Source organism: Hemiscyllium ocellatum, chromosome 6, assembly GCF_020745735.1.
Source record: "Hemiscyllium ocellatum isolate sHemOce1 chromosome 6, sHemOce1.pat.X.cur, whole genome shotgun sequence".
In the NCBI taxonomy this organism is placed as follows: Eukaryota; Metazoa; Chordata; class Chondrichthyes; order Orectolobiformes; family Hemiscylliidae; genus Hemiscyllium; species Hemiscyllium ocellatum.
In genome coordinates, this window is record NC_083406.1 from 93,973,205 (window position 1) to 94,000,493 (window position 27,289).

At 37.0% G+C, this 27,289-nt stretch overlaps 1 protein-coding gene across 2 annotated transcripts in view; it reads left to right on the plus strand.

Moving 5' to 3' along the window:
• Window positions 1-27,289, plus strand: part of nbeaa (neurobeachin a) — an 861,601-nt gene that overhangs the window by 799,445 nt on the left and 34,867 nt on the right. For both annotated transcript variants that reach the window (XM_060826144.1, XM_060826143.1), the window contains 2 exons: window positions 2,698-2,850; window positions 10,782-10,949. In XM_060826144.1, the coding sequence (XP_060682127.1) occupies window positions 2,698-2,850; window positions 10,782-10,949 (321 nt within the window). The remainder of the gene's footprint in view (window positions 1-2,697; window positions 2,851-10,781; window positions 10,950-27,289) is intronic.

Consider the following 27,289-nt stretch of genomic DNA (forward strand, 5'->3'; position numbering starts at 1 on the left):
CTATTTATGTACCTGTCCAAATGTGTTTAAAATGTTGTAACTACACCTGTATCTACCACTTCCTCTGGCATTTCATTCCACGTACAGATCACCCTCTCTGTGAAAAGGTTGCCCCTCGGGTACTTTTTAAATCTTTCTCCTCTTACCTTAAAATTATGCCCTTCAGTTTTGAACTCTCCAAACTAGGGAAAAATCTTCTGCTTTCATCTGATCTATGCCCCTCATGATGTTATAAACTTCTATAAGGTTATGAATCAAACCAAACAGTTCCAGTAACATCCTTGTAAATCTTTTCTGCACTCTGTCGAATTTAATAATATCCTTCTATAGCAGGGTGAACAGAACTGTACACAGTACTCTAAAAGTGACCTCATCAACATTCTGTTCAACTGCAACATGGCATCCCAACTCTTGCAATCAATGGTCTGAGCAATAAAATTTGTGTGCCAAACATCATCTTTACTGTGTACTCACGATGATGCAACTATCAAAGAACTATGTTCAACACTCTCGGTTCAACACTCCCCAGGGCCCCTCTTTTAACTGTGCTAAGGCTGCTCTTGTTCATCACACCTCACATTTTTCTAAATTAAACTCCATTCATCACTCCTTGGCCCAACTGATCAAGATCCCTTTGTAATCTTAGACAACCTTCCTCTCTGTCTACCGTACCACCAATTTTGTTGTCATCCACAAACTTACTAAGCATGCTTCCTGACAGAAAGAATGCAAAGGTTAGTGCTGAATTGTTATTTTTCAGACTGGAAGAAAATATTTGTGGGGTTCTGCAGGAATATGTATAAGGATAATTACTATGCTCAATTCTCTAGACTTGACTGAGAAGAACAGAATTTCAAAGTTATGTTCTCCGTAACTTGAGAATGATACAAATCTGGAAAGTATTGTGAATTGTGGGGAACATAGCGTTGGACCCTAAGAGAACATAGACAGGATAGTGAAGTGGGCAGACACATGACAAGTAAAATACCATGCAGAAATGTGAAATCAAGAAGAAAGGTGGAGTTAGAAAGTACTGTACCTCATATTTAAGGTGGCAATGCAGGTCAAAAAGTGGTCAATGAGGCAATTCTGGGTTTTATAAATAGGGGCATTGATTTCAAAAGCAATAAGTTACTGTGAACCTTTAGAAAATATTATTTTGGCCTCATTTGTAATTTTCTGTTCAATTCAGGGCACGACACTTTAGGAGGAGTGTGAAAAAGATAAGGGAGAGTACAGAAGACATTTCCAAGAATTGGTTTAGGGATGAGGGTTTTCACTTACGTCGATATATTGGAGAAGCTGGGACTGCTGTTCTTAGAAAAGGGGAGGTTTAAAGGAAATTTGATGGGTATTCAATCATCAGTGATCTGTCCAGAACAAATTAAATGAAACTGTTCCCACCAGCAGATACAGATTTAAGATAAGCAGTAAAAAAATTCAAAGGCAAAATTAGGTAAATATTTTTCATGGAGCGAATGATTTGGATCTAGATTGCAATACCTTGGAGTGTGGTGAAGGCAGATTCAATTGTGATTTTTAAAAGAAGATTAAATAATTAGCTTAAGAAGAAAAGGTTTATAAGGCTACTGAAAATAAGACAGTGGAATGGGATGAGTTGAGTCGCTCTTGCAGAAAGCAGGCTATAAAAGGCTTACATGATGAACTGAATGGCCTCTTCCTGCTCTGGAGCTATTAAATGATTCTGTATTATTAGTCCATTGTTAACAAACATCAGAATGATCAAAATGACACTACACGCTTGTTGATGTATGATAATTGCCCCGCAAGTAAGGGCTCTGATGAACTTAATTGCAAATTGAATGTAAATAATATTAAACTGAGTTAGCCAACTTAACATGTAACTTGTACAATTAAGCACTGATCACAGGATGACCATTCACATTGAAAGTATTGGGTGATTTTGTAAACAATAAATGGTTATCAAATGATTTATTATTGACTGAATCTTGAAATTGGATGATAATCTTGAAATTATGCCAGTGTATTTATTATTATTGATATACCATTTTAACAGAAACTTCACAGCATTATACATGGTATCAAGACCAAACACATCATTGACTTCAAGCAGGGTGATGTTGGAGGAGGGAAGAACAGGGTGAAGAAAGAAAAGGAATAAAAGGGATGAAGGAAAGGATTTGGGTGGAGGGTGGGATAACAAAAATGGGCAAGTGATGGAAAAGTGTCTGCCAAATGTGGGCTGACTGACTCAAGTGGGTATGGAAGACTCATCCAGGGGGTGCAGGAGGGGAGAAATAGAGACAGGCCCACAAGCTTTTTCATCCAGTTAAGGGAAAACAAAGGAAATGAGGAAGAGTACAAAACTTCATTCAGGAGGTGACGTAATAACTATTACTATTACACCAATGGCATATTTTTCATTGAAAATTGAATGGATTTATTGTTGATAATCTGAGGAAAATACAAACATTTTAATGTATTACATGTAACATGTCTTGTTGTACAAATCCATGTAGTAGAAAAGACCACGTGTTTGTATATATTTGGGTTATTGTTTTAATTATAAATAATCCATGACTTGGGGTATAGCTGATCATGACCTAATGGCAATTGTGATGAAGAAGTTTCTAAAGAAATCTTGTCTTTTGTTTCACAACAGTTATTGATCTGATCAAAAAAAACTTTCCTGTCTTTTGTCTCTTTCCTAACCAGGAACTAATTCCGGAATTCTACTATTTACCTGAAATGTTTGTGAATAGTAACAATTATAACCTTGGCATCCGAGAAGATGGCACTGTTGTTTCTGATGTTGAGCTTCCAATGTGGGCAAAGAAGCCAGAAGATTTTGTCCGCATTAATAGAATGGTAAGAGTGATATCTGATTCTTGTATTGGATAAACTGCAAATAGCCTTTTTCCAAACTACATATGGCTAGACATTTCCCAGAGACTTATTCATTTAACCTTATTAAAGCAGTGTGTTCAATACTAACATGGTTTTTGTCTGACCTCTATGATGTCACCAAAGGACAGAAGCAGTGAGTGCAGCTGATAATGTTACATGATTGTTGGGTTCATCAATCATAATTTACCAGCTTTAAAAAGCTACTCACAGATGTGCATCTGCAGTATTAGTCAGCCATTCAATCCCAGCAGATTTTTTTTCAGTGTGGCAGCCATAAATAGAACACATTCAGCTTGTTGTTCAAGAATACTAAAGATGTGAATGCAAAGGAAACCAAGGATAAGGAATTGTGGGAATTTTGTTTTTGTTTCAGTTTACCTTCCAAATTACAATGCCCTTAATCTTGCTGTTTGCTAATAATAATTCCGAATTTCAACATTTAACTAACCATCTTTACTTGCTGTAAGTGTTTAATTCAAAAGTAGTATATTAATAAAAGCATTTAAAAATTTTGTTTAAAGACTTTTAAGTAATTAGATTTCAGATTCTTATCTGAACCAATCAAATAAGACAGCTGTTTGCATGACTTGACTCTAAGCCAGCTGCATTCAGCTTGAGTTCAAAGTGCATTTGAACTATGCTTGAAACTGGCAAAATTGAAGGAATAGATATTAAGTAATTAATTTATTGTGATTATAAATATTTTAAAAATCTATTTAGAATATTCATTATTTCCTACCCAAATATTATATATATTTTGCTATACAACTTAGAACATCTTTTAACCTTAAAAACATATTGTCATGTGCCTTGCCCTGACACTGTTCCTAATGGAAGTGAAATGTTTGTCCCTTTTTCAGTGTGGGCTACTGGATGGTGAATTCGATTGGTCCATTATATTTTTGCTGTCAGCTTCATGCACTTTCTCTGTAAGGCTGCTTTTGGGTTTCCTCAGTATCTACACTTGCCTAATAGATCCCAGTTATTTTCCAGGTGTAAAACCATAGGTAGCATTGCCTAAATGCTCTGTAGCACTGAATACTGGATACCAGTATTCTTTCCCAGTTACATAAATTTAATAATACATCTGTATTTCTATATTTCACATAATATAGAGAATAACATTTTAAAATTCTGGAATGCTACATTCTAAGGATACATTTTGTTTAATGCTGTTTCATTGCAAGATGTGACATTACTAATATGGTCCCTATTTGTTGCTCTGCCCTAATTTCCCTTAAAATGGTGGGTGATCTTCCTGAAATGCAGAAACATCTTTGTGTAGGTGTACCTCCAGTGTTTTAGGAGTGGGAGTTCCAGATGTTTGGCCAGTAACAGTGAAGGGGCAAAGATATAGTTCCAAGTCAGGACAGTATGTTACTTTGATGGGATCTTGCAAGTGGGGCTGTTTCAATTGCTCTACTCTCCTTCTCTTTCCAATTTTTGCATTTGGAAGGTGCTGTCAAAAAAACCCTGGCGAATTACTGTAGCCTGTATCTTGCAGATAATACTCAATGCTGCCACTGTTGCCTAGTGGTGGAAGAAATTATTGTTAAGTAGATGGAATATCAACCAAACAGGTAGCTAAGTTCTGGGTGATGCTGTCTTAATTCCTTATATGACAATAGAATAGCTTTGAATGATAAGGTGACATTTCCATGTACTCTGTGTATTTGTGTGGCAAGTTCAATTATGTTTTTTGCCAATAGTAACTCCTACAATGTTGATAATTGGAAGTTCAATGATGGTAATGTTGTTGAGCATTAAATAAAGTTGTCTGGTTACCCTAAGTTGTGTGTCAGTGCAGCAGTCCAAACGTTTATGAAGTATTGTGCACTTAATTGCAATGGCCAAGTACATGTTTTGTGATGGTTAATCATATACTTTTATAATACAGAAGGAGGCTACATGATCCATTGTGTCTGTACCAGCTCTCATGAGAGCTACACAGCTAGTCCCATTCTCCAACCCTATCTGTAGCCCTTTAAATTCATCACTTTCAAATAGATCTCCAGCTCTCTTTTGAAATCTCATATGGAATTCACCTCCAGCACTCTCCCAGGCAACATCTTTCAAATCCTTACAACCCTCTCAGCAAAGAAGTTTCACTTCAGCTCAGTCCTAGCTGTCTTGCTGACAGTCTTGAAATTGTGATCCCTAGTTACAGCGAGTGAAAATAGAACATCTTTCTTTATCCTGTTATAATTGTTCATAATTTTGTACACCTCAAAAGGGTCACCTCTTAATCTCTGCTTCCCTGCTTTTATTCGTTCTGTTTCTATTTATAAACCCAAGGATCTTATAAGCTTTCTTCACATTTATGTCAGCTTGCCTGGCCACCTTCAGAGAATCATTCACATGAATCCCAAGGTTGCTGTACTCCTGTACTTTCTTCAAAGTTGCACTATCGAGCCTGTATTGTCTCTCCATGTTTCTTCTATCAATTTCTTCTCACATCTCTCTGCATTGGAATTCATATTCTAGGGTGCGTGACCATTTGGCTACCATATCAACGACCCTCTGAAGTCATTCAGCATTATCCTCATGATTCACTATTCTCTCTAGCTTAGTATTGCCTGCACATTTAGAGATTTTGCCCTCAACACCCATGTACAAATAATTTTTGTAACTCAGAAAAAGCAGTGGTCCCAACACCAATCCCCGAGCACCACTTTCAACTCATCTACAATCTGAAAAACGCCTATCTCTACCTACCCTCTGTTACCTATCTTTTACCGAATTCTAATCCATGCTGCCAAAGACCCATCAATTCCAAACATTTCTAATTTGCTAACCAAACTGCCATTTTGCACCATATCAAGTCCTTGTTGAAAGTCCAAATATGCCTCATCCACTGCCTGTGTCACCTTGTCAAATAACTTAAATTTATCAGACCTGACCTGCCATTGATAAAGCAATGATGACTGTCTAATATTAACTTATTTTTCTCAAAGGGTATATTTATTTTATCTGGTAGGATGGCCTTATCAATTTTTCAATATTCATGTCAAGATGATAGATCTGTAGTTTTCTGGGTTATCATTTGCCCCTTTCTTAAACACAACAACACATTTGCAATCCTCCAGGTCCCTGGGACTAATCCTGTGTTCAGAGTGGCCTGGAAAAAAATTTGTTAGCAGTTTCCCAATTTGCACCCTTACCTCTCTCAGCAATCCAGGAGGCATCCCATCTGGGCCAGACAACTTCTTTGTCTGGAGAGCTGCCAGCCATTTTAACATCTCACTGTCAACAGCCACATTTTCAACTGGACTATTGCCACCACCTTCAAATTTAGCAAAATATTCATTTAGTACTTCAACCATATTCTTTGCTTCAGTGAGCAGTTTACCCAGCTTGCTCCTTATGGGCTCCACTCTCTCCTATCTTTTATTATTAATATTTTTGAGGAATGTTTTACGATTTGTTTTAGTGCAGCCTGCCATCTTTTCCTCATGCTTCCTCTTAGCTTTCCTTATTCCAGTCTTAGACTCTTTCTGTATTTGTGGTACTCTTCTCGATTTCTTTTGCAATTATGATTCTGGTATGCTGCATATGTCTTTTTCTTCCTTATTTCCCACCTCTGAATAATAAATAAAGAACAACTACTCATATAAAGTGTTCCCTTAACCAATTTATTAAGTTTGTTTCAATAATTAAATATTAATAATTTGGGCTCCCGCCTAAGTCAATGATATTTAAGTGAAATTTTAATTGGCTCATGACAATACCTGTGTCCCTCACCTGGACGAAATTACACTTTTTGGAGCTTCCAACCAATTGCATTAGCTGGTTGCTCTTTATTTCCACTAACGGCAGTGGCCTGGAGTGGCACTACAAGCAGACACCGGATTCCAGATCCTGGTGTGTCCAGGCTTTATCACCCACCTCCACAGGATGCCTTGTACACACCTGGTGCGGGACAGATTTTTAGTGGAGAAGGTGAGGTATTTGGGGGAAGCGAGCATACTCAGAGATCATATATCGAATGGGTCACCCAATGTTGAAGGTGCTGTGCTCCCTCATCTGTTTCAGGTCTTTTGCAGCCATGTGGCTGCAGGACTCTGAGGAAAGATAAGGTGAAAGCCCTGCTACAACTGACCTCCACCATTAATGGCGGAGAATTCAGGTCAAGGGGCAGCAGGTAGTCATGGCCTGACTGCAAAAGCAGACTGTTCCCTGACTTCAACTCTGTGTTAACAGAGGATTTCACTGGTCCTCAGGACTTGGATATGGGATAGTCCACATTCTGCCTGAGGAGAAACAACTGTGGTATAGGTGTAAGTCCTTTCGCTAGGCTTTTCTATGAAGTGATACCTAGGAGAACCTAATTGTGGATGAAACTACCCTGCGATTTGTGGTGAAGAAAGGTAACCAACCTCACTTGAGGACAGGCAGTATTTTCCCTCCTCTGGCTTACCACAAAATTGAGACCACTCTGTCCCTGTAAAATTGCATTTGATATAATTTAGAAATGCTGTCTTCTCAAAGTGATCAGATCCAATCAATTTCCTGATTAAAGTGCGTTTACTATAAAGAGAAAACTCAAACTAAGGAAATCAATAAATATATCTGAGTGTTGTGCAATTTTAGGATTGTATTTGATAACATGCTAAATGAATATTGTAAACAGATAATGTTAGTTATCTACTATTTGAATAGTCTTGAAAAGTGTCCATATTACAGAGAAGGAAGTGTTGGATATCTGAAAATGCATAGGGGTGGATAAATCTCTGGGACTTGATCAAGTGTACCCCAGAACTTTGGACAAGTTTGGGAAGTGATTGCTGGGCTGCTTACTGAGATATTTGTATCATTGACAGCCATATGTGACATACCAGAAGACTGGAGGTTGGCTAACATGGTGCTAATATTTTAGAAAGATGGTAAAGAAAAGCCAGGGATCTCTAGACCAGTGAGCCTGACAGCAATGGTGGGCATGTTGATGCAGAGGATCCTGAGGGAGGGATTTACATGCATTTGAAAAGGCAAGGACTGATTAGAGATAGTCAACATGGTTGTGTGTGGAAAATCGTGTCTCACTAACTTGATTGAGTTTTTTGAGGATAATGAAGATGATTGATGAAGGCAAAATGGTGGACATGGTCTACATGGGCTTTAGTAAAATGTTTGACGAGGTTCTGCATGATTAACAAGGTTAGATCGTATGGAATACAGGGAGAACTAGCCTTTGGATACAGAACTTTGGATACAAAGGCAGGAGACAGAGGGTGGATGCAGTGGATTGCATCTCGGACTGGAGATCTGATGATCAGCAGTGTGCTGCAAGGATCAGTGCTGGGTCCTCTACTTTTTGTCATTTATATAAATGATTTGTGTGTGAATATAGGAGGTATGGTTAGTAAGTATACAGATGACACCAAAGTTGATGGCATAGTCGACAGCAAAGAAGGTTATCTCAGAGTATAATGGAACCTTGATCAGATGGACCAAGGAGTGACAGATGGAGTTTAATTTAGATAAATGTGAGGTGCTGCATTTTGGAAAGGCAAATCAGGGCCGGATTTACACATTTTAATGGTAAGGTCCCAGGGAGTGTTGCCAAGCAAAGAGACCTTGGAGTGCATGTTCATGGTCCCTTGAAAGTGGAGTCTCAGGTAGACAGGATAATGAAGAAGTTGTTAGGTGCACTTGCCTTTATTGGTCAATGTATTGAGTGTAGGAGTTGGGAAGTCATGTTGCAGCTGTACAGGATTTTAGTGAGGCCACACTTACAATACTGCATTCAATTCTAGTCTTCCAGCTATAGGAAAGATGTTGAAAAACTTGAAAGCTTTCAGAAAAGATTTACAAGGACGTTGCCAGGGTTGAGGGGTTTGACCTATAGGGAGAGGTTGAATAGACTGGGGCTATTTTTCCTGGAGCGTCGGAGGCTGAGGGGTGACCTTGCAGAAGTTCATAAAATCATGAGGGGCATGGCTAGAGTGATCAGCCAAGATCTTTTCCACAGTATAGGAGAGTCCAAAACCAGAGAGCATAGGTTTAAGGTGAGTGGGGAATTATTTAAAAGAGGCCTATGGGGCTGTGTTTTCATGCAGGGGGTGGAGTGTGTATGGAAGTAGCTACCAGAGAAAGTGTGGTTGAGGCTGGTACAATTGCAACTTTTAAAAGGCATCTGGATGGGTATATATAATAGGAAGAGATTAGAGGGATATGGGCCAGATGCTGGCAAAAAGAACCAGATTAATTTAGGATATCTGGCCGGCAAGGACAAGTTTGACAAAAGGGTCTGTTTCTATGCGGTACGTCTCTATGACTCTTCCTCTTTCATATCAATTATGACTTTTTAAAAATGCTTAATACATATGGGTTTTCTGTTTTTAGTGGTGAAATAATCTGCACATCAATGGAAGCAATTAGAAGGAAATGGCTAGATTCTCTCTTGTTGGAGATGGTTATGGGCTGGTACTTGTGTGGAGTGAATATTACTTGCCATTTGTCAGCCTAAGGCTGAATGTTGTCTTATGTCTGGCTGAAAGCATGAAATGTTAAACTGAAATTCTGACTGTTGTTTACATGGATGTTGCTTTATCAATTTATTGTTTGTGGAACCTGGCAATAGCTGTTGTATTTGGCTACTTAACAAGAAAGTACACTTTAGAAGTAATCCTTTAACTATGAAGCACTGTGTGGCATTCTTAATTTTTGAAAGATGGTATATATGATCTTCATTTATTTTTCTTCCTTTCTTCTATTCAGGCAGTTCAGTTGGAGATCTGGCCTTATGTATACCATATAACCAAGCCATCTCAACTGCATTTGCTTTGCAAATGGGACCAGTGATTACTGCATGCCTTGTGTGTTGTCAAATTGTAGTTTGTCCTTCAGCCATATGATTTCTCTGCTATGACATGATTAAAATAAGCAATGCTACAGTAGATAAATATCACTGAAAATTCTATTAAATTATTAAGTTTGATACTATAGTATATAATTTTTAAAAAATTAGAGCAATATTATTTTGGTGGGTCACTTGTCAGCTATTTCAAGGATTACATTATATCTCTGGATTGTTTGAATTCTTTTATTAAGAAGTTTTGCTCTAGTGTTATTGCCAAACTCATCCATTTTAGAGAAATTACTGCCCTGTTGATTAAAATCCATGGAATTGTTTTAAGGTTTGGAAACATCAGCCATGTTTAATACAGTGTCCAGTAAGTTGGCCCAAATGCTTTGATCTTTGTCTTCATGTGACTATCTGTCTATTGTTGTAGGTTCCAGAGAGCCGCTTAAATATGATGATGGCAGCTAAAAATGTCAGCATAATTCAATGAACTGTGCTGACTTAACCTTGAGGATGAGTGCATTATGATGATTTGTATTTTCTAATTCTTAAATTATTCGTTGAGCAGAGAAAATAAAAATGTATGAGGTCAGAGAATAGTGAATTTATGTGATCAAGAACATCTGTCATACATTTCCTTAAAGGAATAATATTTGTATTTTTGTCTGTTAGCTTCTAAAATTGCTCAAATTTCTGTGCAGATAATGCTAATTATTAAAATGTCCTTTATTAAATGTAAATATCACTGATGTAATAACATTTAATGTTTGCATGAGCTTGGATGTTTTGAAGCAAAAGAATAAAAATTAGGTATCTGTGCAATCTTTTAAATGGAAATCAATGCGGTGGTTTCATGAATTAAATTTATCACCATTTATACTGCATTCTGAAAAATGGTAGAGCTATTCCAGTGGAACAAATATCCATTAGTGCATTTAATACTTTTTCTTGGGGGGTAGTTGAGGAGAAGGAAAAGAAACATAAGACGACCGTAAAAGATGCAGTCTTGATAAATACATTGCAATGTGAATCTTAGAACAATAATTTCGATTGCTTTATTGTTTCATTATTTCTAAATGTTTTTGTGCAGGCTCTGGAGAGTGAATTTGTTTCTTGCCAGTTGCATCAGTGGATTGACCTTATTTTTGGATATAAACAACGAGGCCCAGAGGCAGTTCGTGCTCTCAATGTTTTCCATTACCTGACTTATGAGGGTTCTGTGAATCTAGACAGTATCACAGATTCTGGCCTCAGAGAGGTAAGACCTAATAAATACAGCACGTACAGTAATTGTTGTATTTACAGATATTTTGTTTCAAAATTTCTAGAAGTGCTGCTACCAATGTACTGCCTCAGAGATCTACTTAATGAATACCTTTGAAGAAAAATTTTTTGCATTGAATATACAAGGTAATTAGTTGAAATAATAGATTGAATTTGCGTCGCTCATTTACAGGCAGGTTTGCTGGCAGTTTTGATCTACTGGCTGGTATATCTTTTTGCATCATGCACCAATCTTTAGCATATTTTCATTGAGGGTGAATTAGGGTGTGTAATGAGGAGCAGGAGGCCATAATGATGATGGCTATCCATCTGCCAAAGGTGGGAAACATAATAGGGTAATTAAAGTGCATCTTAAATGCAATGATTAGAAACCATCTGAAATTTGCAGACAGCAGGCAGGACCCCTGCTCAGGCCTGACGCCAAAGCCTAACTGATGGTTTTGGGGAAAAGTTATTGCTATATCTTGATGTATTCTTTTACCCCTCCCTACACTTGTGATTACCAATGGACTAGAGCATGTCTTATGGTCACTTTAAATTTTTAAACTTTCTACAGTCTTCAGGGTGAGCCTCATTTTACCATCTGCTTCAGCGATGCTCATCTCTTCTGGTGATGATGTGGGTTGTCCAGAGTCTCTGATTGGCTCTGCCTGATATTAAGACAAAGCTTCTAGAAGGGACCTCTTAATTGGCCAATTCCTCATAAACCTTTCTCAAGGTCCCTCAATTAACATTTCCAGGTTCTCAACCCATTCTTCATCCTGAGAGTTGGATAAGGATGCAGAAACAGAAATTCAGCCTAGTGTCTCAAGTACACCATAGATTGTACATTGTTTCAATATATTTATGCATGTTTATTTATACCAATCTAAAAGCATTGTATTTCTTAACACAGCATTCAACCAATTGTGCACAAACCTGTGTGAGTGCACTTAGTCTTATTCCCTCTCTTTCACTTTTTTTTAAAACTACATATGCGTATAACTCACATTTATCCAGTTCCCTTTGAAAAATTATATCTAATTCTGATTCCATCACAGTTTCTGGTAGAACATTGAGTTCTTCAAACCTTTGGACTGATTTTCAACTTGTACTGAATTTTTTTTTAAACCTTTGCATAACTAGAACTGAATTCTAACCGTGGAGGGTTTTAGAAGCTCTGTAAAAATTGGATATCTGAGTGTAATCACATGTAATTCACACTGACTCTGTAGAAGTCACGGAAAACCTGTTGAACCCCATACTTTTATACCATGGAAATTCTTGATTATTTTATGAATTAGGGAAGACCAATAACCACTAATAGCATTAATAGGTATATGGTTTTTATTGAATTAATTGTAAAACGGTACAAGGTTTGCAACATTTGTGACAGCGTTACAAGTTGCCATAAAGAAATAATTGTGGACAATCGTATGAATTTAGAAACCTCTGCCTTTTCCTTTATACCCCAAGATATGTTCATTCCTTTTCGCCCCTAGCATTGAAAATTACCTGCTTGAACAAATCATCTGAAAGGGACAATTGCAGGCAATTTTGGAATCATAAAGCTGCTCCACGTTGAATTATTGCTTCCTCAAACAGTGACCCTCTGTCCTTTTTTTAACTCCTGTTCTAGACACCTCTGTATGATGGTCATAACAACATAGTTTTAATGGGCCTTGACAAATTCTTTTGTAAGCATTTTTGCACCATTTAAAGCTGTGTATATGTGCAACGAATCTGCAACTAAAAGACAAAACTCATCATTATCACTAATGTCATGGTGTAGAATTTCATTACATCAAGTAGTGTAATATGAGAACACAAAAAAAACCTTTTAAACATTTGAGGCTGTTGAGTAAACTTACACTGAGTAGTGTCACGCGTGAGACCTCCACAGATAAATATATCTTAATGACAGGTCAATTCATGGAATTGTTAAATTAAGCTTGTAGTTTCTTTACATAGTTTTAAAATGATAAAGTTCATGGGCATTGTTTCCAGCCAGAAGATTTTTTTTGATTTATGCCTGCAAATCAATTTTGTCAATGTACTGTGCCAGATTTTTTTCATGAATAAAAGAACCACTAAGGGCTTTTTAATATTTATTCAGAACATTATAAATATGTGCCAGTTGGTATGCAAAATGTAATTGAATGTGCTTTGAAACCATAGTGCACCAGTAGAGCTGTGGTACTGTACTATGGCCATCCCTCGATATTTGCCATCTGTTGTTCACTGAATAACTAAAATCTGCACTACATTAAAAGGAGAATTATTAATTTTAAAAATGCTCAATATTAAGTAGAAAGCCTGCAGAAGATAACAATAAATTAGACTTTCCAATGTTCTGCGTTTGTACAGAAAAAAAAACTAGCTTTAGTTTTATGTAGCCATAGAAAACTTAAATCATGAATATAAGCAGAATGTTTTCTGTTGAAAAACTGAAGCAACATAAATAGGGATGGCAACTAACCAAGTCGTTGTGGTTTCACATCCCATGACTGCCTGCCATTCAATTTTGCCTGTTATAGTTGGGATAAATTTTGTTAGCTCTCTGTCAGCCTATAAGTTGAGTGTCTTTTTGAAGCAGAACATTCAGCCAAAAGGGAAAATGCTGTCCTTCCTGCCAAAAATATGTCTCTTGTTGGCAGATTACACAGCAACATAGGCATGGGTCATGGAGAAGCCTGCAACCTTGTCTGACCTACCTAATAGATTTTAGAAACATAAGTAAGGGAGAATTAACTAAAAGTGCTTGTACCATATGGGCTCTATCATGCTTCAGTGACACAGGTTTTCTTCAAACTTTTATACATTTTGTTCCAAAGTCCACAAAGAATGCTTTTCAACATACTTTTTTTGTTCTTCTTTGATGAGGAGGTAAAACAATGCAATCCATATTTAACCCGATGGATACGAAATGCCAGTCTGTGATTGAGCTCACAGACATGCTTCACCTATATGACCATATGGATATTGACTTGTTTGTTCTAAAAAAATAACTTACTACTCGAAGATGAAATGCAAATGACAATCAAGACTTGAGTGCAAACTGTTTTCTACACCATGTGTCCTACATTCGACCACTGTAGATATTGACCTATATAGTATGAAAGTATTATAATTGGTTTAGCACTTTGTACAAGCTGGGGCCATTTTACTTTGTTTAACTTTGCTAATATCCAAGAAATACAACAATACAAAAAGTATAAGAGATTTGAGAGCAGCATGCCATCATAAGACTGATTTAGTTGCAAGTCTTTCTGCTGAATAATATCTGTCCAAACTATTAAAACAATTCCTAGGATTACCTTACATCTCAAGTTAGTTCTAAGCATTTAATATGATATAAATTATACCACTTATACACAGAAAAGCTTCAGATATGCTTTCGTTTAAAATGCTTCAATTGTATGCACAAGCATGCCTTCAAAATTTGCTTCCTGTAATAATAATGGAAGGAAAGAGAGCTCTGGCAGCTTAATTCTGAGATTCTAAATATTGAAATATCTAAAATTGTTCAATGCAGTCACAAGGAAGGAAAACTACACCCAGCATTGTGCATGAACTTTAAGGGGGTAATATGAAAAACACTCCTTAATGATCCACTCCTTCACCATCACTTGCTTTCTTAACTCTGACATGACGTTTCAAACAGATTTTCTCATTTACAGCTGTGTCTTGGGGGCTACTGTATTGGGAAGTGATGGATTCTCTCATCACTTCGATGGAATATGGGCAGCTTCAAGACCAGTTGTTGACTCTTCAGGTTATGATCATCTTGTATGTGATGTGAAAAAAATCTTAATTTGCAGATCCAATTGCAAATATTACAAATGAGATCACTATAGAGCAATGGCTTCAAGGCATGCTTTCTGGTCCTGTTTTCCTCAGCTATTGAGATTGGTTAATGACAAGGACTTTTCCATTTGCATCTGTCCAGGGATTCTTTTTCTCGTGTTGCAGGCTCTGAGATTGGCTCTCAGAATGTTGTTTATGAGTTTGGAATGTGCTGTAATGCAGGTTGCTATACTAAGTTAGTTGATGAATACTACCCTCAGAAGAAATAGAAGTTTGAAATGTTGTCCTTCACTCATGCTCCAACATTCAAAAAGATCAGAGCTGATATTATTGTGGCCTTAATTCCACACTTCTGCCTCCTCTACGTAACTCTGGACCCTCTTGTAATTCAAAAATCTGCCTAACTTAACATTAAATATATTCAGTGACCCATCCTCCATTGATCATCAGAGAAGAGAACTCTAAAGATTCAAGGAGAAGAAATTCCTCCTCATCTCTGTCTTAACTGGGAAATACCCCAATTTGAAACTGTTCTTCCAGCCCCCAACCAAAGAACATTTTTGGTTCCATGAAAACCTTGTGCAGGATTGAAGCAAAGTCAAACCAGGCTCAAAACATTAACTCTTATTTTTTTTCTCCACAAATGCTGCCAGACCTGTTATGCTTCACCAGCATTTTCTTTGTTATTAATATGTGGCTCTCCAAGTGCAGGTATATTCTGTCCCTCAGTATTCTCTCTAATAACTTCCCCATCATCAAGATTAAACTCACTGGTCTGTAATTTCCTGGTCTATTATTGCTATTTTCCTTAAACAATAGGACAGCGTTAGCAGTCCTCCAGTCCTCTGGTACCTCACCTATGGCAAAGAGGATTTTAAAGTTATTGCCAGATAACTCCTTACTTGCCTCCCTCAGTGCCCCTGGGATACATTTCATCCAAGCCTGCTGATTTATTTGCTTATAATGATGCTAAAAGAGTTAGTACCTATTCTCTCACTATGTTAATTTTTTCTGATATTTCACAATTCCTCTACCCTGATGCCTTTACATGTCTTGTGTTGTCCTTTTCCATTGCAAAGACTGACACACAATGTTCATGGAGAACAGTTGTCCATGTCTTCCAGTTTACTCACGAGTTACCCCAATGTTTTGCTGAAGGTTCACTGGATTCAAAATGTTAACTTTGTTTTTCTCTCTACAGATGCTGCCAAACCAGCTGAGTTTCTTCAGCACCTTCTCTTTTTGTTCCCCAGAAGATTACCTGGGTTTCTGAATTTTTAACCCAGCGACAATACCATTGCGCTCCCATTGGTGAGGCATCTTGGACTTACTGCTTAATAGAGTCATAGAGATGTACAGCATGGAAACAGACCCTTCAGTCCAACCATCCATGCCAACCAGATATCCCAACCCAATCTAGTCCCACATGTCAGCACCCAGCCCATATTCCTCCAAACCCTTCCTGTTCATATACCCATCCAAATGCCTTCTAAATGTTGCAATTGTACTAGCCTCCACCACTTCCTATGGCAGCTCATTAATGTTGAACATAAATTTGGAAATGTGGAATTCTCAGTTGACCAAAAGTTTTAATCTGTCATAATATGCCTCAATGATAATCTAAGTATTTCTGACCAATTTGTGTGTATCTTGATGGCTGAAGAAATCAAATTCCCAAATCGTTGCAGAGAATATGAAGATTGTTACCAGTGTTTCAGACAGCATGTTTAAGTTTGCTTGGGTGCACTGTTTATGGTAAATTAATTTCACTTTATTATGTAGGCATTTTATGATCTTGAATAGAACACCCAGATTTTCTTAAATCTGGTTAGAGACTTGTAATTCTTGTTTTAAAGTAGATAAAATTAGAAATCTTGGTTACTCGCTGAGAGAAAAATGCCACACAATTTTAAACAAACAGAAGGGTTTTTTTTAACCATGCAAGTTATCAAAGGAAACAGTCAATATTATCTATTTTACATTTGAACTTTCAGAATTAGGATGAATTACCAGACGAACTGTGGTCAAACATGCCACAAACTGCACACTAAATGACAGACAAAACCATGTTGTTCCAGCTCTTCTGAGTCTGTATCCCACTGGATTCATAAAGCTACACCCCAGCAGCTAATTAAAGGCACTTTTCCAGCTGTTTAGCTTCTCTGAGCAGAACATTCTCAAGGAATGCTCCTGGGCTTCCTTAAAACTACCACTCAAACAGCACAGATGGACTCCTCTGCCCCAGCTCCAGGCTGCACCCAGCATTAACAGCACTTCAGATATCTGGAGTTTGCAACCTGCTACTGCCTCTGCAGCTCTAGACTGACAACTGTCCTTTTAAAATTTACAGGTGTCACAATATGTTCTGAGGCGTGGTCTAATGTATCAACCTTGGTACATTCTCTGTCCTAAATTTCAGTTTCCAGTCAACTAAAGATCAGCCTCTCAAATGGAAACTTAGCATGACTGTACACCAAAAACACCAAGATATCCAAAATTATAGATACCCTCTGATTTTGCATAAACAATATGTAATTGTTAATTTTCAGTGAATATTGTATGTCTGTGTCATTGATCCTGATCCAGTGTACCCATTAAATGTTTCAACCGTAAAGAAATAGTCCTGGTCCATCATACTGTGTGGTTATGCTTAAAACAAAGTGTTGCCTTGTCAATGAAATCTAGCAAGATTACTGCATTTTTTGGAAGAAAAATAATTGTGTATGCAAGTGTTTAATTGTCTTGGTAAAAATTACCGGCCTGAAATTCCATTGTGTGGATATTTAACATGTTTGTCTCAAGTTTCTGTCTCTGCTATTGTAATGAAGATGTTAACCCATTAGTTTATTTTTCATTCCTTCATGGAATGTTGGTATTGCTGGATGGGCCAGGATTTTATTGTACAGCCCTAGTTGCCTTTGAGAAGATATTGGTGAGCTGTCTACTTGAACGAGTAAACTCCATTTGATTTAGGTAGACCTACAATCAATGTTCCCAATAATTTTCTTTTCCCTACTGTGCAGACTTCTGTACTTTGCAGTGACTTTTGGAATCATACATCAATGCTGTGAACAGCTTCAGCACACTAATCCCCAACAACAGACTCTCAGAGTCTCTGTATGTGTCTCGCCATAGAGCTGAGAGGGAACATTGCCCGTAATGTCATCAGGAAGAGACTTAATTTGATAAATCATTGATGCAGTGTTCTGTAAAAACTAAACTACAGATAAAGTATAATTTTGTGAGGTCCTGTTCATTGCAGATATGCTGTAAAATGAAGTCTTGGTCACTCATAAAGTTCAGATTGCAATAAAGTGGTATAATGTGGAAAATCCAAGTTGCAACATTCTACTTGGTTGTTGTACAAAGTTCAGGAAGGCTTTCCCTTGCTCATATATAAATATTGAATTTAAAGACATCAATGTCTTACTTTTTCTTTATTTTACAGGTTTTAGGCACTGTTATGAGTCTAGAAAAGCTATCAGGAGGTAGGCTTGATTTTCATCTAGGTTTTGGCTGCAGCAGAGTATACTAATGGTATGACTATGCTTGTGTTACCTCTCATAATATAGGAAGCTAGGGCATGGATTATGAGCTCTAAGTTTTTAACAGGCATTGAATATAGCTCACTAATATAGATAAATGTCTATACACGGGCACATCTAGGCTCACTTTAAACATTTAAGTTACAAATAGTGGCATGCTTTCAATAGCATGCCTCAGTTCAGGTAATCCCTATAAAATGGCATCTGAAAACTTTTATACCCTCACGTCACATGCTCTGATAAAGTGACAATATATAATCATGTCCCTTAAAGGCATACTAAGGTACTGATTATGCGATTTAACATACCTTCCTTCTTTATTTTCAGATATGCAAAAGGTATCCCAGATGTATATAATTGTACAGAGGCACATGTCAATTTAATTATTAGATAAACAGGTGGAACAGAGTTCAGAAAACTATCATTTCAAGTTTCAGTGTAGTGCTTTGGGGTTTGACAACTCATTCTGAGCTGATGTTCATATACAAATCTGGAGAGCTAGGCGTTGTTTTTGGTTACACTTGTTGTTTAACAATTTGGTTGTATTATTTCTGGTTGCTGTCACTCAATATCACAACACAATCAGTTTTCTTCCTGACTCTCTTTGTGAATGATTGGTATGTTGTACATTGGTCTGATCAGGCTTCTGTTACTTCACAATATAACATCATGATTGTAATTAATTTGCATGATATAAGCCGATTGCATATTCTGGAAACCTTTGCTGGTCTCCAAGTATTTGTATTTGTATTTCTAGCTCTTACTGTGACCAGTGCACAGTTTTGATAGTTTCCTTTACCTCTTACCAGGTATCTCTTTCATTAGGACTGTGTCTTTGAAGAAGAATGTCATGTATCTCAAAATGTTTAGATAAATGGTTGCTGGTAGGAGTCATTTACAATTGCCTTCTAAATGCAAATTATGCTGTGAATGGTAATCTCTTCTCTATTGGTGTTGCATGAAAATGTAATAAAACAATTCAAATATCTTGTCTTTGAAAGCGTTACTAATGGATTGTCATCCATTGTCGGACACTACCTGACCCAATAATCTGAATACCTTAAAACAGCATGCATCATGTCAGTCATGTTCACCCATGTCATGTTGCTAAATCATCAAACAGTGAGAAATTTGGACAAGAAATAGAATGCAAGGATAGTCATCCTCATGAATTTTGAATCGGCCTGTTGTTACTTTTTTCCCAGGAGTGAATGGAATATCATGTAAATGTAGAGGCTCCCTCCGCAGCTGGGTTTCATACGTTTGGTATAGCTAATATGCATTCACATGTTGATGAATATCCAGATTCATCCATTACATAGATTTACAGCCTAGTGGCCTTATATGCTCAATATCGATGTGGTATTACATGAACATGACAGCTTGGTGTAATGCTTTAGATATTCAGACTCATTTTCCCTCAAAAGTGACTTGTTATCACTTATCAACTTCAACTTTGTATGGCAAAAATTAATAACTTGTTTCAAGTAAAAGCAAAATCCTGCAGATGCTGAAAACTGGAAACAAATACAGAAGATTTATGAATAAGATTCATATTGAACTTCAAACATTAACTGTTTCTTTCTCACTGATGGTGCCAGACTTGCTGAGTTTCTCCAGCATTAATTTTTATTGAGAAAAGGGTATTATTGGATTCAAAATATGCTTTCTCCTTCGACAGATGCAGAGACTTGCTAAAATTCTCCAGAGTTTTTTCTTATTAAATTTTCTCCAGCTCATCCTTAATACTTTCAGGCCATCCCTGGTTAGGAACTTTTGCAACTCTTGGAATTGCTCATCTTCAGTAATTGCAGATTGTAACTGTTCACTCTAGCTCTGAACAAAGAATAACAAATCACCTTTAAAAATGTCTTAATTAGCCTTCATAGTCAAGAATGTCTTGGTCTTTGTGTGGATTGAATTCAGCTTGTCAAGCACAATTATCTTGGTACCCTGCTATTATCTCACTTCAGAAAAATACGCCTGGATGTCACTGACTGGTTTATTTGCCTCATGTAGCCTGTTATGTCACAATGGGTGTGGTTCAATTCTCATGATATTTTCATTCCAGTAGTCTGGCCACTCCTAAACAATTGGTATCTACCAAGCAGAACATTAATGCTAGCCAAAATGAGCTTGTGTAATGTCACTGCATTGTGATTCTGTCTTTGCATAGAATCAGTGATCCATTATATGCAATAAGACAGTCTCTCTCAAGCCATAAGATGGAACACCATTTAGTAAGGTACATATCTTGCAGGTTTGGTGATAATCTGTTGTCACTTGCTTCTGATGTATGTCAATTTTTCTTTTCAAGAAAATTAAATGTTCTATAGCTGCTGATCACCTTATAACTTTGACATGGTTTTTTTTAAAATTCATTTGTGGGTTGGCAGCATCACGAACTTGATGATTTTCTAAAGTTTGCTTAATTAATTTTGATCTTAATTGATGTGTTTGCAAAATTCTTACCTTGATTCAGGTATTGTGATGTTGCACAATTTTGCTGGTCACCTGTGTTATGTTCTGGGATCTGACTTGGCCTTTGAAATCAGATTTCTTGTACATATATGATTCATGTCTTTTGATACAAAATCCAAAAAGGATGTCTCTTTCTCTTTCACACACACACACACACGCGCACACACATATTCTCTCTCTTTCACTCATGCATGCACACATACGTGCACATGCACAAAGAAGAAAGTATTTTATGCTCCCTGGCCTGGATTGTTTGTGGATGTACTGCTCCCACCAACTGCAGTTCATCCAATCTGCAGGCTGCCAGGCAATTTCTCCTTAACTCAAATCTACTGATGTTGCTCTAACTCAATAATGTAACAACCTCCAAAAGTACAAAGTCTTGAACTGTTAAAAATGTGTACCATTTGATTTTTAAAGTTGCAAAGATTTCCTCTTATTTCAACTCTATAGCAGTGTCTGATTTCCATTCCAGTTTATAATCCAAAAAGATAAAATATATACACCCTTATACCCATGAAGTGGAGAGGCAGGCAGTAAATATATCTACCCTTTTCCTGCCTCACTGGAAATTAGCAGCAGCATCTCCTCTGCATCCTGCCCTCATCAGCTCTAGTATTTAAACTAGTGTTACATTCAAAGCAAGATAACAATTTTCAGCTATGTTTCTTTTTGAATGATTAGTTGTAAAGTTATCATTAAATCCAGTATTTTTTTCTTGTTGACATGACTTAGAAAAGTTACTAGTGTTTGAAAGGTTGCCCTTGAAAATAAATCATTTCTTGCTAATAGTACAGTGCTGAATTATTTAACAGTGCTATTTTGTTCAACAACATTTAGATGTGACTTAGTTGTCAAGAACTAATAAAGTCCTTTCTTTCTTACAAAGGTGCAGCTGGCAGTTATAAAAACATTAATGAGGCAGATGCTTAGTCAAGTGGAAATAGTCGATCTATTGATATTAACTCAGTCCACTTTGACGATTTTTAAAAAAATAATTATTTCATGGGGTGTGAGCATTGCTGAAAAGGCCAACAATTGTAATTTTTAAATGCAGACACCAGTAGTTAGCTAATAGATGTTAAGAGGTTACTGGAACAAATTTTAAAAACAATAAAATGTGAAATGCCCTTAGTACTATATAGTGAGTTACATTTTTAAACTTATTTTTAATGAAGTGTAACATTTATGCAAACAAGTATGATCTTCTGTCAGAAATTCAAGTCCTTAATGATAAATGATTAATATTATTTTGGCACGCACAATGAAAAACCTTTTGAAATCCAAATGGTAGAACTTCATCAGATACTGAGGTAGATAAGGGTTTGAGATGAATATTGCAGTGGTTTTTATGGTCAAAAATAGATCTTGTATTGCCAATCATGTCATTTGGATGACATTTAGGAACCCAGTGACAAGCACTGTTGCCTTTTGATCATCTAATACTGAAGGTATCTCAATTACTTTTTCAGTTTGTTGAGAAAACAAGCTGGAAAACAATCTCTCCTTGAATTTAATTAAAGTGAAATGATTTGGAAATTTTTTTTCTTGCGTGGATTTGGAAGAATTCTTTCTCAAACTGGTGGAACGAATTATTTGTATGCACAGAGTTAACACAGTACATGTTGATGCTTTGAAACAAAGTGAACATAACTGTTGCATTTCTTCTTCATATTCTTGTTTTCAGTGTTAGCTTGGTTGTTTTCTTATTACAATCTTGACTATTCTGTGTTGAAAGAAAATGTTCAACATTTTGATTATATCCCCTAACCATTTCTTGAAATGCCCATGATGGAAGACATTCTTAGGTGTAATGATCAGCTTGAGGGTATTCATTCATTCATCCCTGACAGGTGAAACTTAACATTTTGAATGTTAAACACAACGATTATGGAAATAAAATGGTAAGAAATTAGTTACTGACAAATAATTTTGTTCCTCATGTCAAATTAAAATCTGACACCTCCTCACAACAAGGAAGCTGCTGTTTGGCCAGTTTAACTTTGTTCATACCTAAATAAATATTTCACCATGCTATTGGAAAGTAATGTTTTCTCTTGCAGCTGGTACTGAAGTACTTGAGGTTTGAGTAGATTCAATATCCCAAAATTTCATATTTTGATTATAAATTCATTTGGCTAAATAAAGTTTAATGATGGAAGAAGATAAGCATTTGGTTGAGTTTTGTTCTGTTGATTTTCAGGCTGGTTTGCAAGGGTTCAAGACAGTGTGAGTGGTTATCAAACTTCTGGTTGTATCATCAGGTTTTCATCTTTATTTGTATTTTATCATTAATTGTCATGTTATTTGTTACATTATATTGATGGAGAATGTCTTTGGTTTTGATGGTATTCTTTTTCTGTGAGTAACAACAGTTATTTTTTTGGAAGGCAACTCAAATGGTCTGTTCCTCACTCTTTCAGCAACAATTAACCACAGATTCTCAGGAATAGCTGATAGATTGTAGAGTTCCCTATATAAAAATTTGAAAATCCTTGGCAAGGATTATTTTTCAAATGAGTAAAGGTTGCTTTCCTAATACAGAGATACTTCCCCAAATTGAGGATGCTGGATTTTAGAATTTGTTGATTTTCAGAAATCAAAATTGGAATGCAGCAATTCAAATTGAAAAGCTTTAATCCAGTGAATATAGTTTTGCATTGAATTTAATTTTCTAATTTTGATACATGAGCATGACCTATTTGAAATGTGAAAAGCCCAATCAAAACAAATGTCTGGCTCTCAAACAAATGGCAGTTTTTAGGTAGCTGAATTTAAAAGATTGTACCTGTAGTCACATTGGGGCGAGCAATAAACAAAGAAATAACTAATGCCTGTAAAAATGATAGGGCAATTATCATGGGGAGTTTTAATCTACATATCGATTGGTCAAGCCAGTTTGGTCAGGGTAGCCTGGAGGAGGAGTTCATTGAGTGTATCTGTGGTAGCTTTCTTCAACAGTATGTAATGGAACTGACTAGAGAGCAAGCTATCCTCGATCCAGTCCTGTGTAATGAGAACAGGAATAATTAATGATCTCCAAGTTAGGGATCCTCATGAAAGGGGTGATCACAGTATGGTTGCATTTAGAATACAGATGGAGAGTGTAAAGATAATATCTAATACCAAGGTCCTGTACGTAAACAAGGGAGACTGCAATTGGATGAGGGAGGACTTGGCTAATGTAGACTTTATGATGGTTCAGTTGATGAGCAGTGGAGAATTTCAAAGCAATTTTTCAAAGCGCTCAGCAAAAGTATATTCCAGTGAAAAGGAAGGACTGTAAGAAAAGGGGTAGTCTGCCATGGGTGTCCAAGGAAATAAGTGAGCCTATCCAATTGAAAGAGAAGGCATACAAAGTGGCCAAGATCAGCAGGAAGCGAGAAGATTAGGAAAGCTTTAAAGGTCAAGAGAATGCCACAAAAAGAGCTACAAAGAAAAGTATGATAGAAAATGACAAAAAAACTATTACAGAATGTAATGACAGATAGCAAAGGTTTCTATAAATATATGAAATAAAAAGAGTGGCTAAAATAAACGTTGGTCCTTTAGAGGATGAGAAGGGACATTTAGTCATGGGATATGATGAAATGGCTGAGGTATTGATTATGTATTTTGTGTTGGTTTTCACAGTGGGAGGACATTAATAGCAAGCCAGTAATTGACAAAGAGGCGAAGGTAGGTGAGAACCTGGAAATAATCATCATTACAGAAGAGGTAGTGTTTGGCAGGTTAATGAAGCTAAGGATAGACAAGTTTCCTGGCCCTGATGGAATGCATCCCAGGGTACTAGAAGAGATGGTGGGAGAAATAGCAAGTGCACTTGTGGTAATTTTCCAAAGTTCACTGGACTCAGGGGGAGTTCTAACAGATTGGAAAACAGGAAATGTGATCCCATTGTTTAAAAAGGGAGATAGGCAAAAAATGGGGAATTATAGGCTGATTAGCTTAACCTCTGTAGTGGGAAAGATGCTTGAGTCCATTAGCAAGGAAAAAATAGCAAGGTATTTAGATAGAAATTGTCCCATTGGGCAGAAGCAGCATGGGTTCATGAAGGGCAGGTCATGCTTAACTAATCTTGGAATTCTATGAAGATCTTATGAGCACGGTGGACAATGGGAACCTAGTAGATGTGGTGTACCTATATTTCCAAAAGGCCTTCGATAGGATGCCGCACAAGAAGCTGCTGCATAAGATAAACATGCGTTACAGGTTAAGTATTAGCATGGATAGAGGATTGGTTGACTACCAGGAAACAAAGAGTGGGGATAAATGAGTGCGATTCAGGTTGTCAATCAGTAACTAGTGGTGTGCCTCAGGATCAGTGTTGGGACTGCAATTATTCACAATTTATATAGCTGATTTGGAGTTGGCGACCACGTGGTGTGTCATAGTTTACAGATGACACTAAGGTGAGTGGCAGAGCAAAATGTGCAGAGGACTGTGAAACTTTGCAGAGGAACGTAGATACTTTAAGTGAGTGGGGAAAGGTCTGGCAGATGGAATACAATGTGAATAAATGCGAAGTCATCCATTTTGGGAGGAGTAACAGTAAAAAGGACTGTTACTTGAATGGTAAAAAGTTGCTGCATGCTGCTGTGTAGAGGTATCTGGGTGTCCTTGTTCATGAATCACAGAAGGTTGGTCTTCAGGTACAACAAGTAATTAGGAAGGCAAATGAAATTTTATTCTTCATTGCTAAAGGGATTGAGCTCAAAAGCAGGGAGGTTATGTTGCAGCTGTATAGGGTGCTGGTGAGACCACACATGGACTACTGGAAGCAGTTTTAGTCTCCCTAATTGAGAAAGGGTTCACTGGCACGAGAGAGGGTGCAAAGGAGGTTCACTGGATTGATTCTGGAGTTGCGGGTGTTTGGCTTACAAGGAGAGACTGAGTAGATTGAGATTATTCTAAATTCATTGGAATTTAGAAGAATAAGGGGGGACCTTACAGAAACATATAAAATTACAAAGCAAATTGATAAGATAGAAGTAGAGAGAGTGTTTCCACTGGCAGGTGAAACTAGGACAAGAGGGCACAGCCTTGAGATTAGAGGGAGCAAATTTAGGACTGAACTGAAAAGGAACTTCTTCACCAAGAGGATTGTAAATCTATGGAATTCCTCACCAGTGAAGTAGTTGATGCTACTTCAATAAATGTTTTTAAAGCTAAGATAGGTTTTTTTTTGGACAATGGGGGAATTAAGGGATACAGTGAGAGGCCGGGTAAATGGAGCTGAGGCCACGAAAATATCAGCCATGTTCTTATTGAGTGGCAGAACAGACTCGAAGGGCCAGATGGCCTAATCCTGCTTCTAGTTCTTGTGTTCCTATGTAATCTGCTGTTTAGTTCACTTTGAAATCCAAACATGTTCTTAAAGCAATACTGCAGTTTGTTTGTTTGTTTATTTATTATTTTTGTTTTTAACCAATATGTATGTTGTCTAATATTCTTAGAATTATAGAAAAGGAATCTGTTGTGCTTAGTGTTGGGAATGCAGAATTAAGGAATGGTTAATATGGAATTCTGACAATTGTTTGGATCTCCAAAGAGGCAAATAATATAAAAACAAAGTGAACATCTAATGATAGATGAGTAAATGCCATTTTTTAAGAGAACTATTGTTGTCAGCAATTTAGTTTTGTTCTACAATTTAAAACCTTTCCCTTTTAACTTTTTACACTGTCTCTTTAGTAGTCATTCAATTTTTTCAGACGACAGCTGGTTCTTGAGGATTTATTTCTGTTCCTGATCTTTCTCAGCTCAATAACTTTTAACGCAGGAACTGCCTTTCAAAATGAAGGTTTTTACTGGTGATTCTCCCTCCGTCACAAGCTGGATGATTCTTGCAACCCAGTTCCAAATTTGGTCGTTTCAATCTGAGCACAAGCTGTCATGTGTATTCCTGCACAATGAACCTCTACCACTTCTGAATGACTCACATGATCACCTTCATTTGACCTAAATTAAAGGCACTGTTCTACATGACATCATTGTAAAATATATTTCATAGGATGTGGGTGTTGTTGCCAAGGGCGATATTTGTTGCCCATCCCCAATTGCTGTTGAATTAAGTGGCTCACTAGGCCTTTTCAGAGGATATTTAAGAGTCAAACAGTCAGGAGTCTGGAGTCATATGTAGAGACAAAAAAAAAATGCAGGTGCAACATCAGGAGATAGTATAACCTGAAAAACATTGACTTCTCCACCCTCTCATATTGCCTGGCTTGCTGTGTTCTTCTAGCCCCCTGTTTGTCTACTTTGGAGTCATGTGTAGGCCAACTGGGTAGAGACAGCAGATTTCCATCCCTTAAGGGATTTAGAGAACCGTACAGGCTTTTTACAACAATGAATTAGTTTAATAGTCATTGTTTCTAGCTTTATAGTCCAGATTTATTAATTGCATTTAATCCCATCAGCTACAGTAATGGAAATTAAATCCATTTCCCCAAACTATTGGAATGGGTCTCTGGATTACGAGTGCAATAACATTGTCATAATC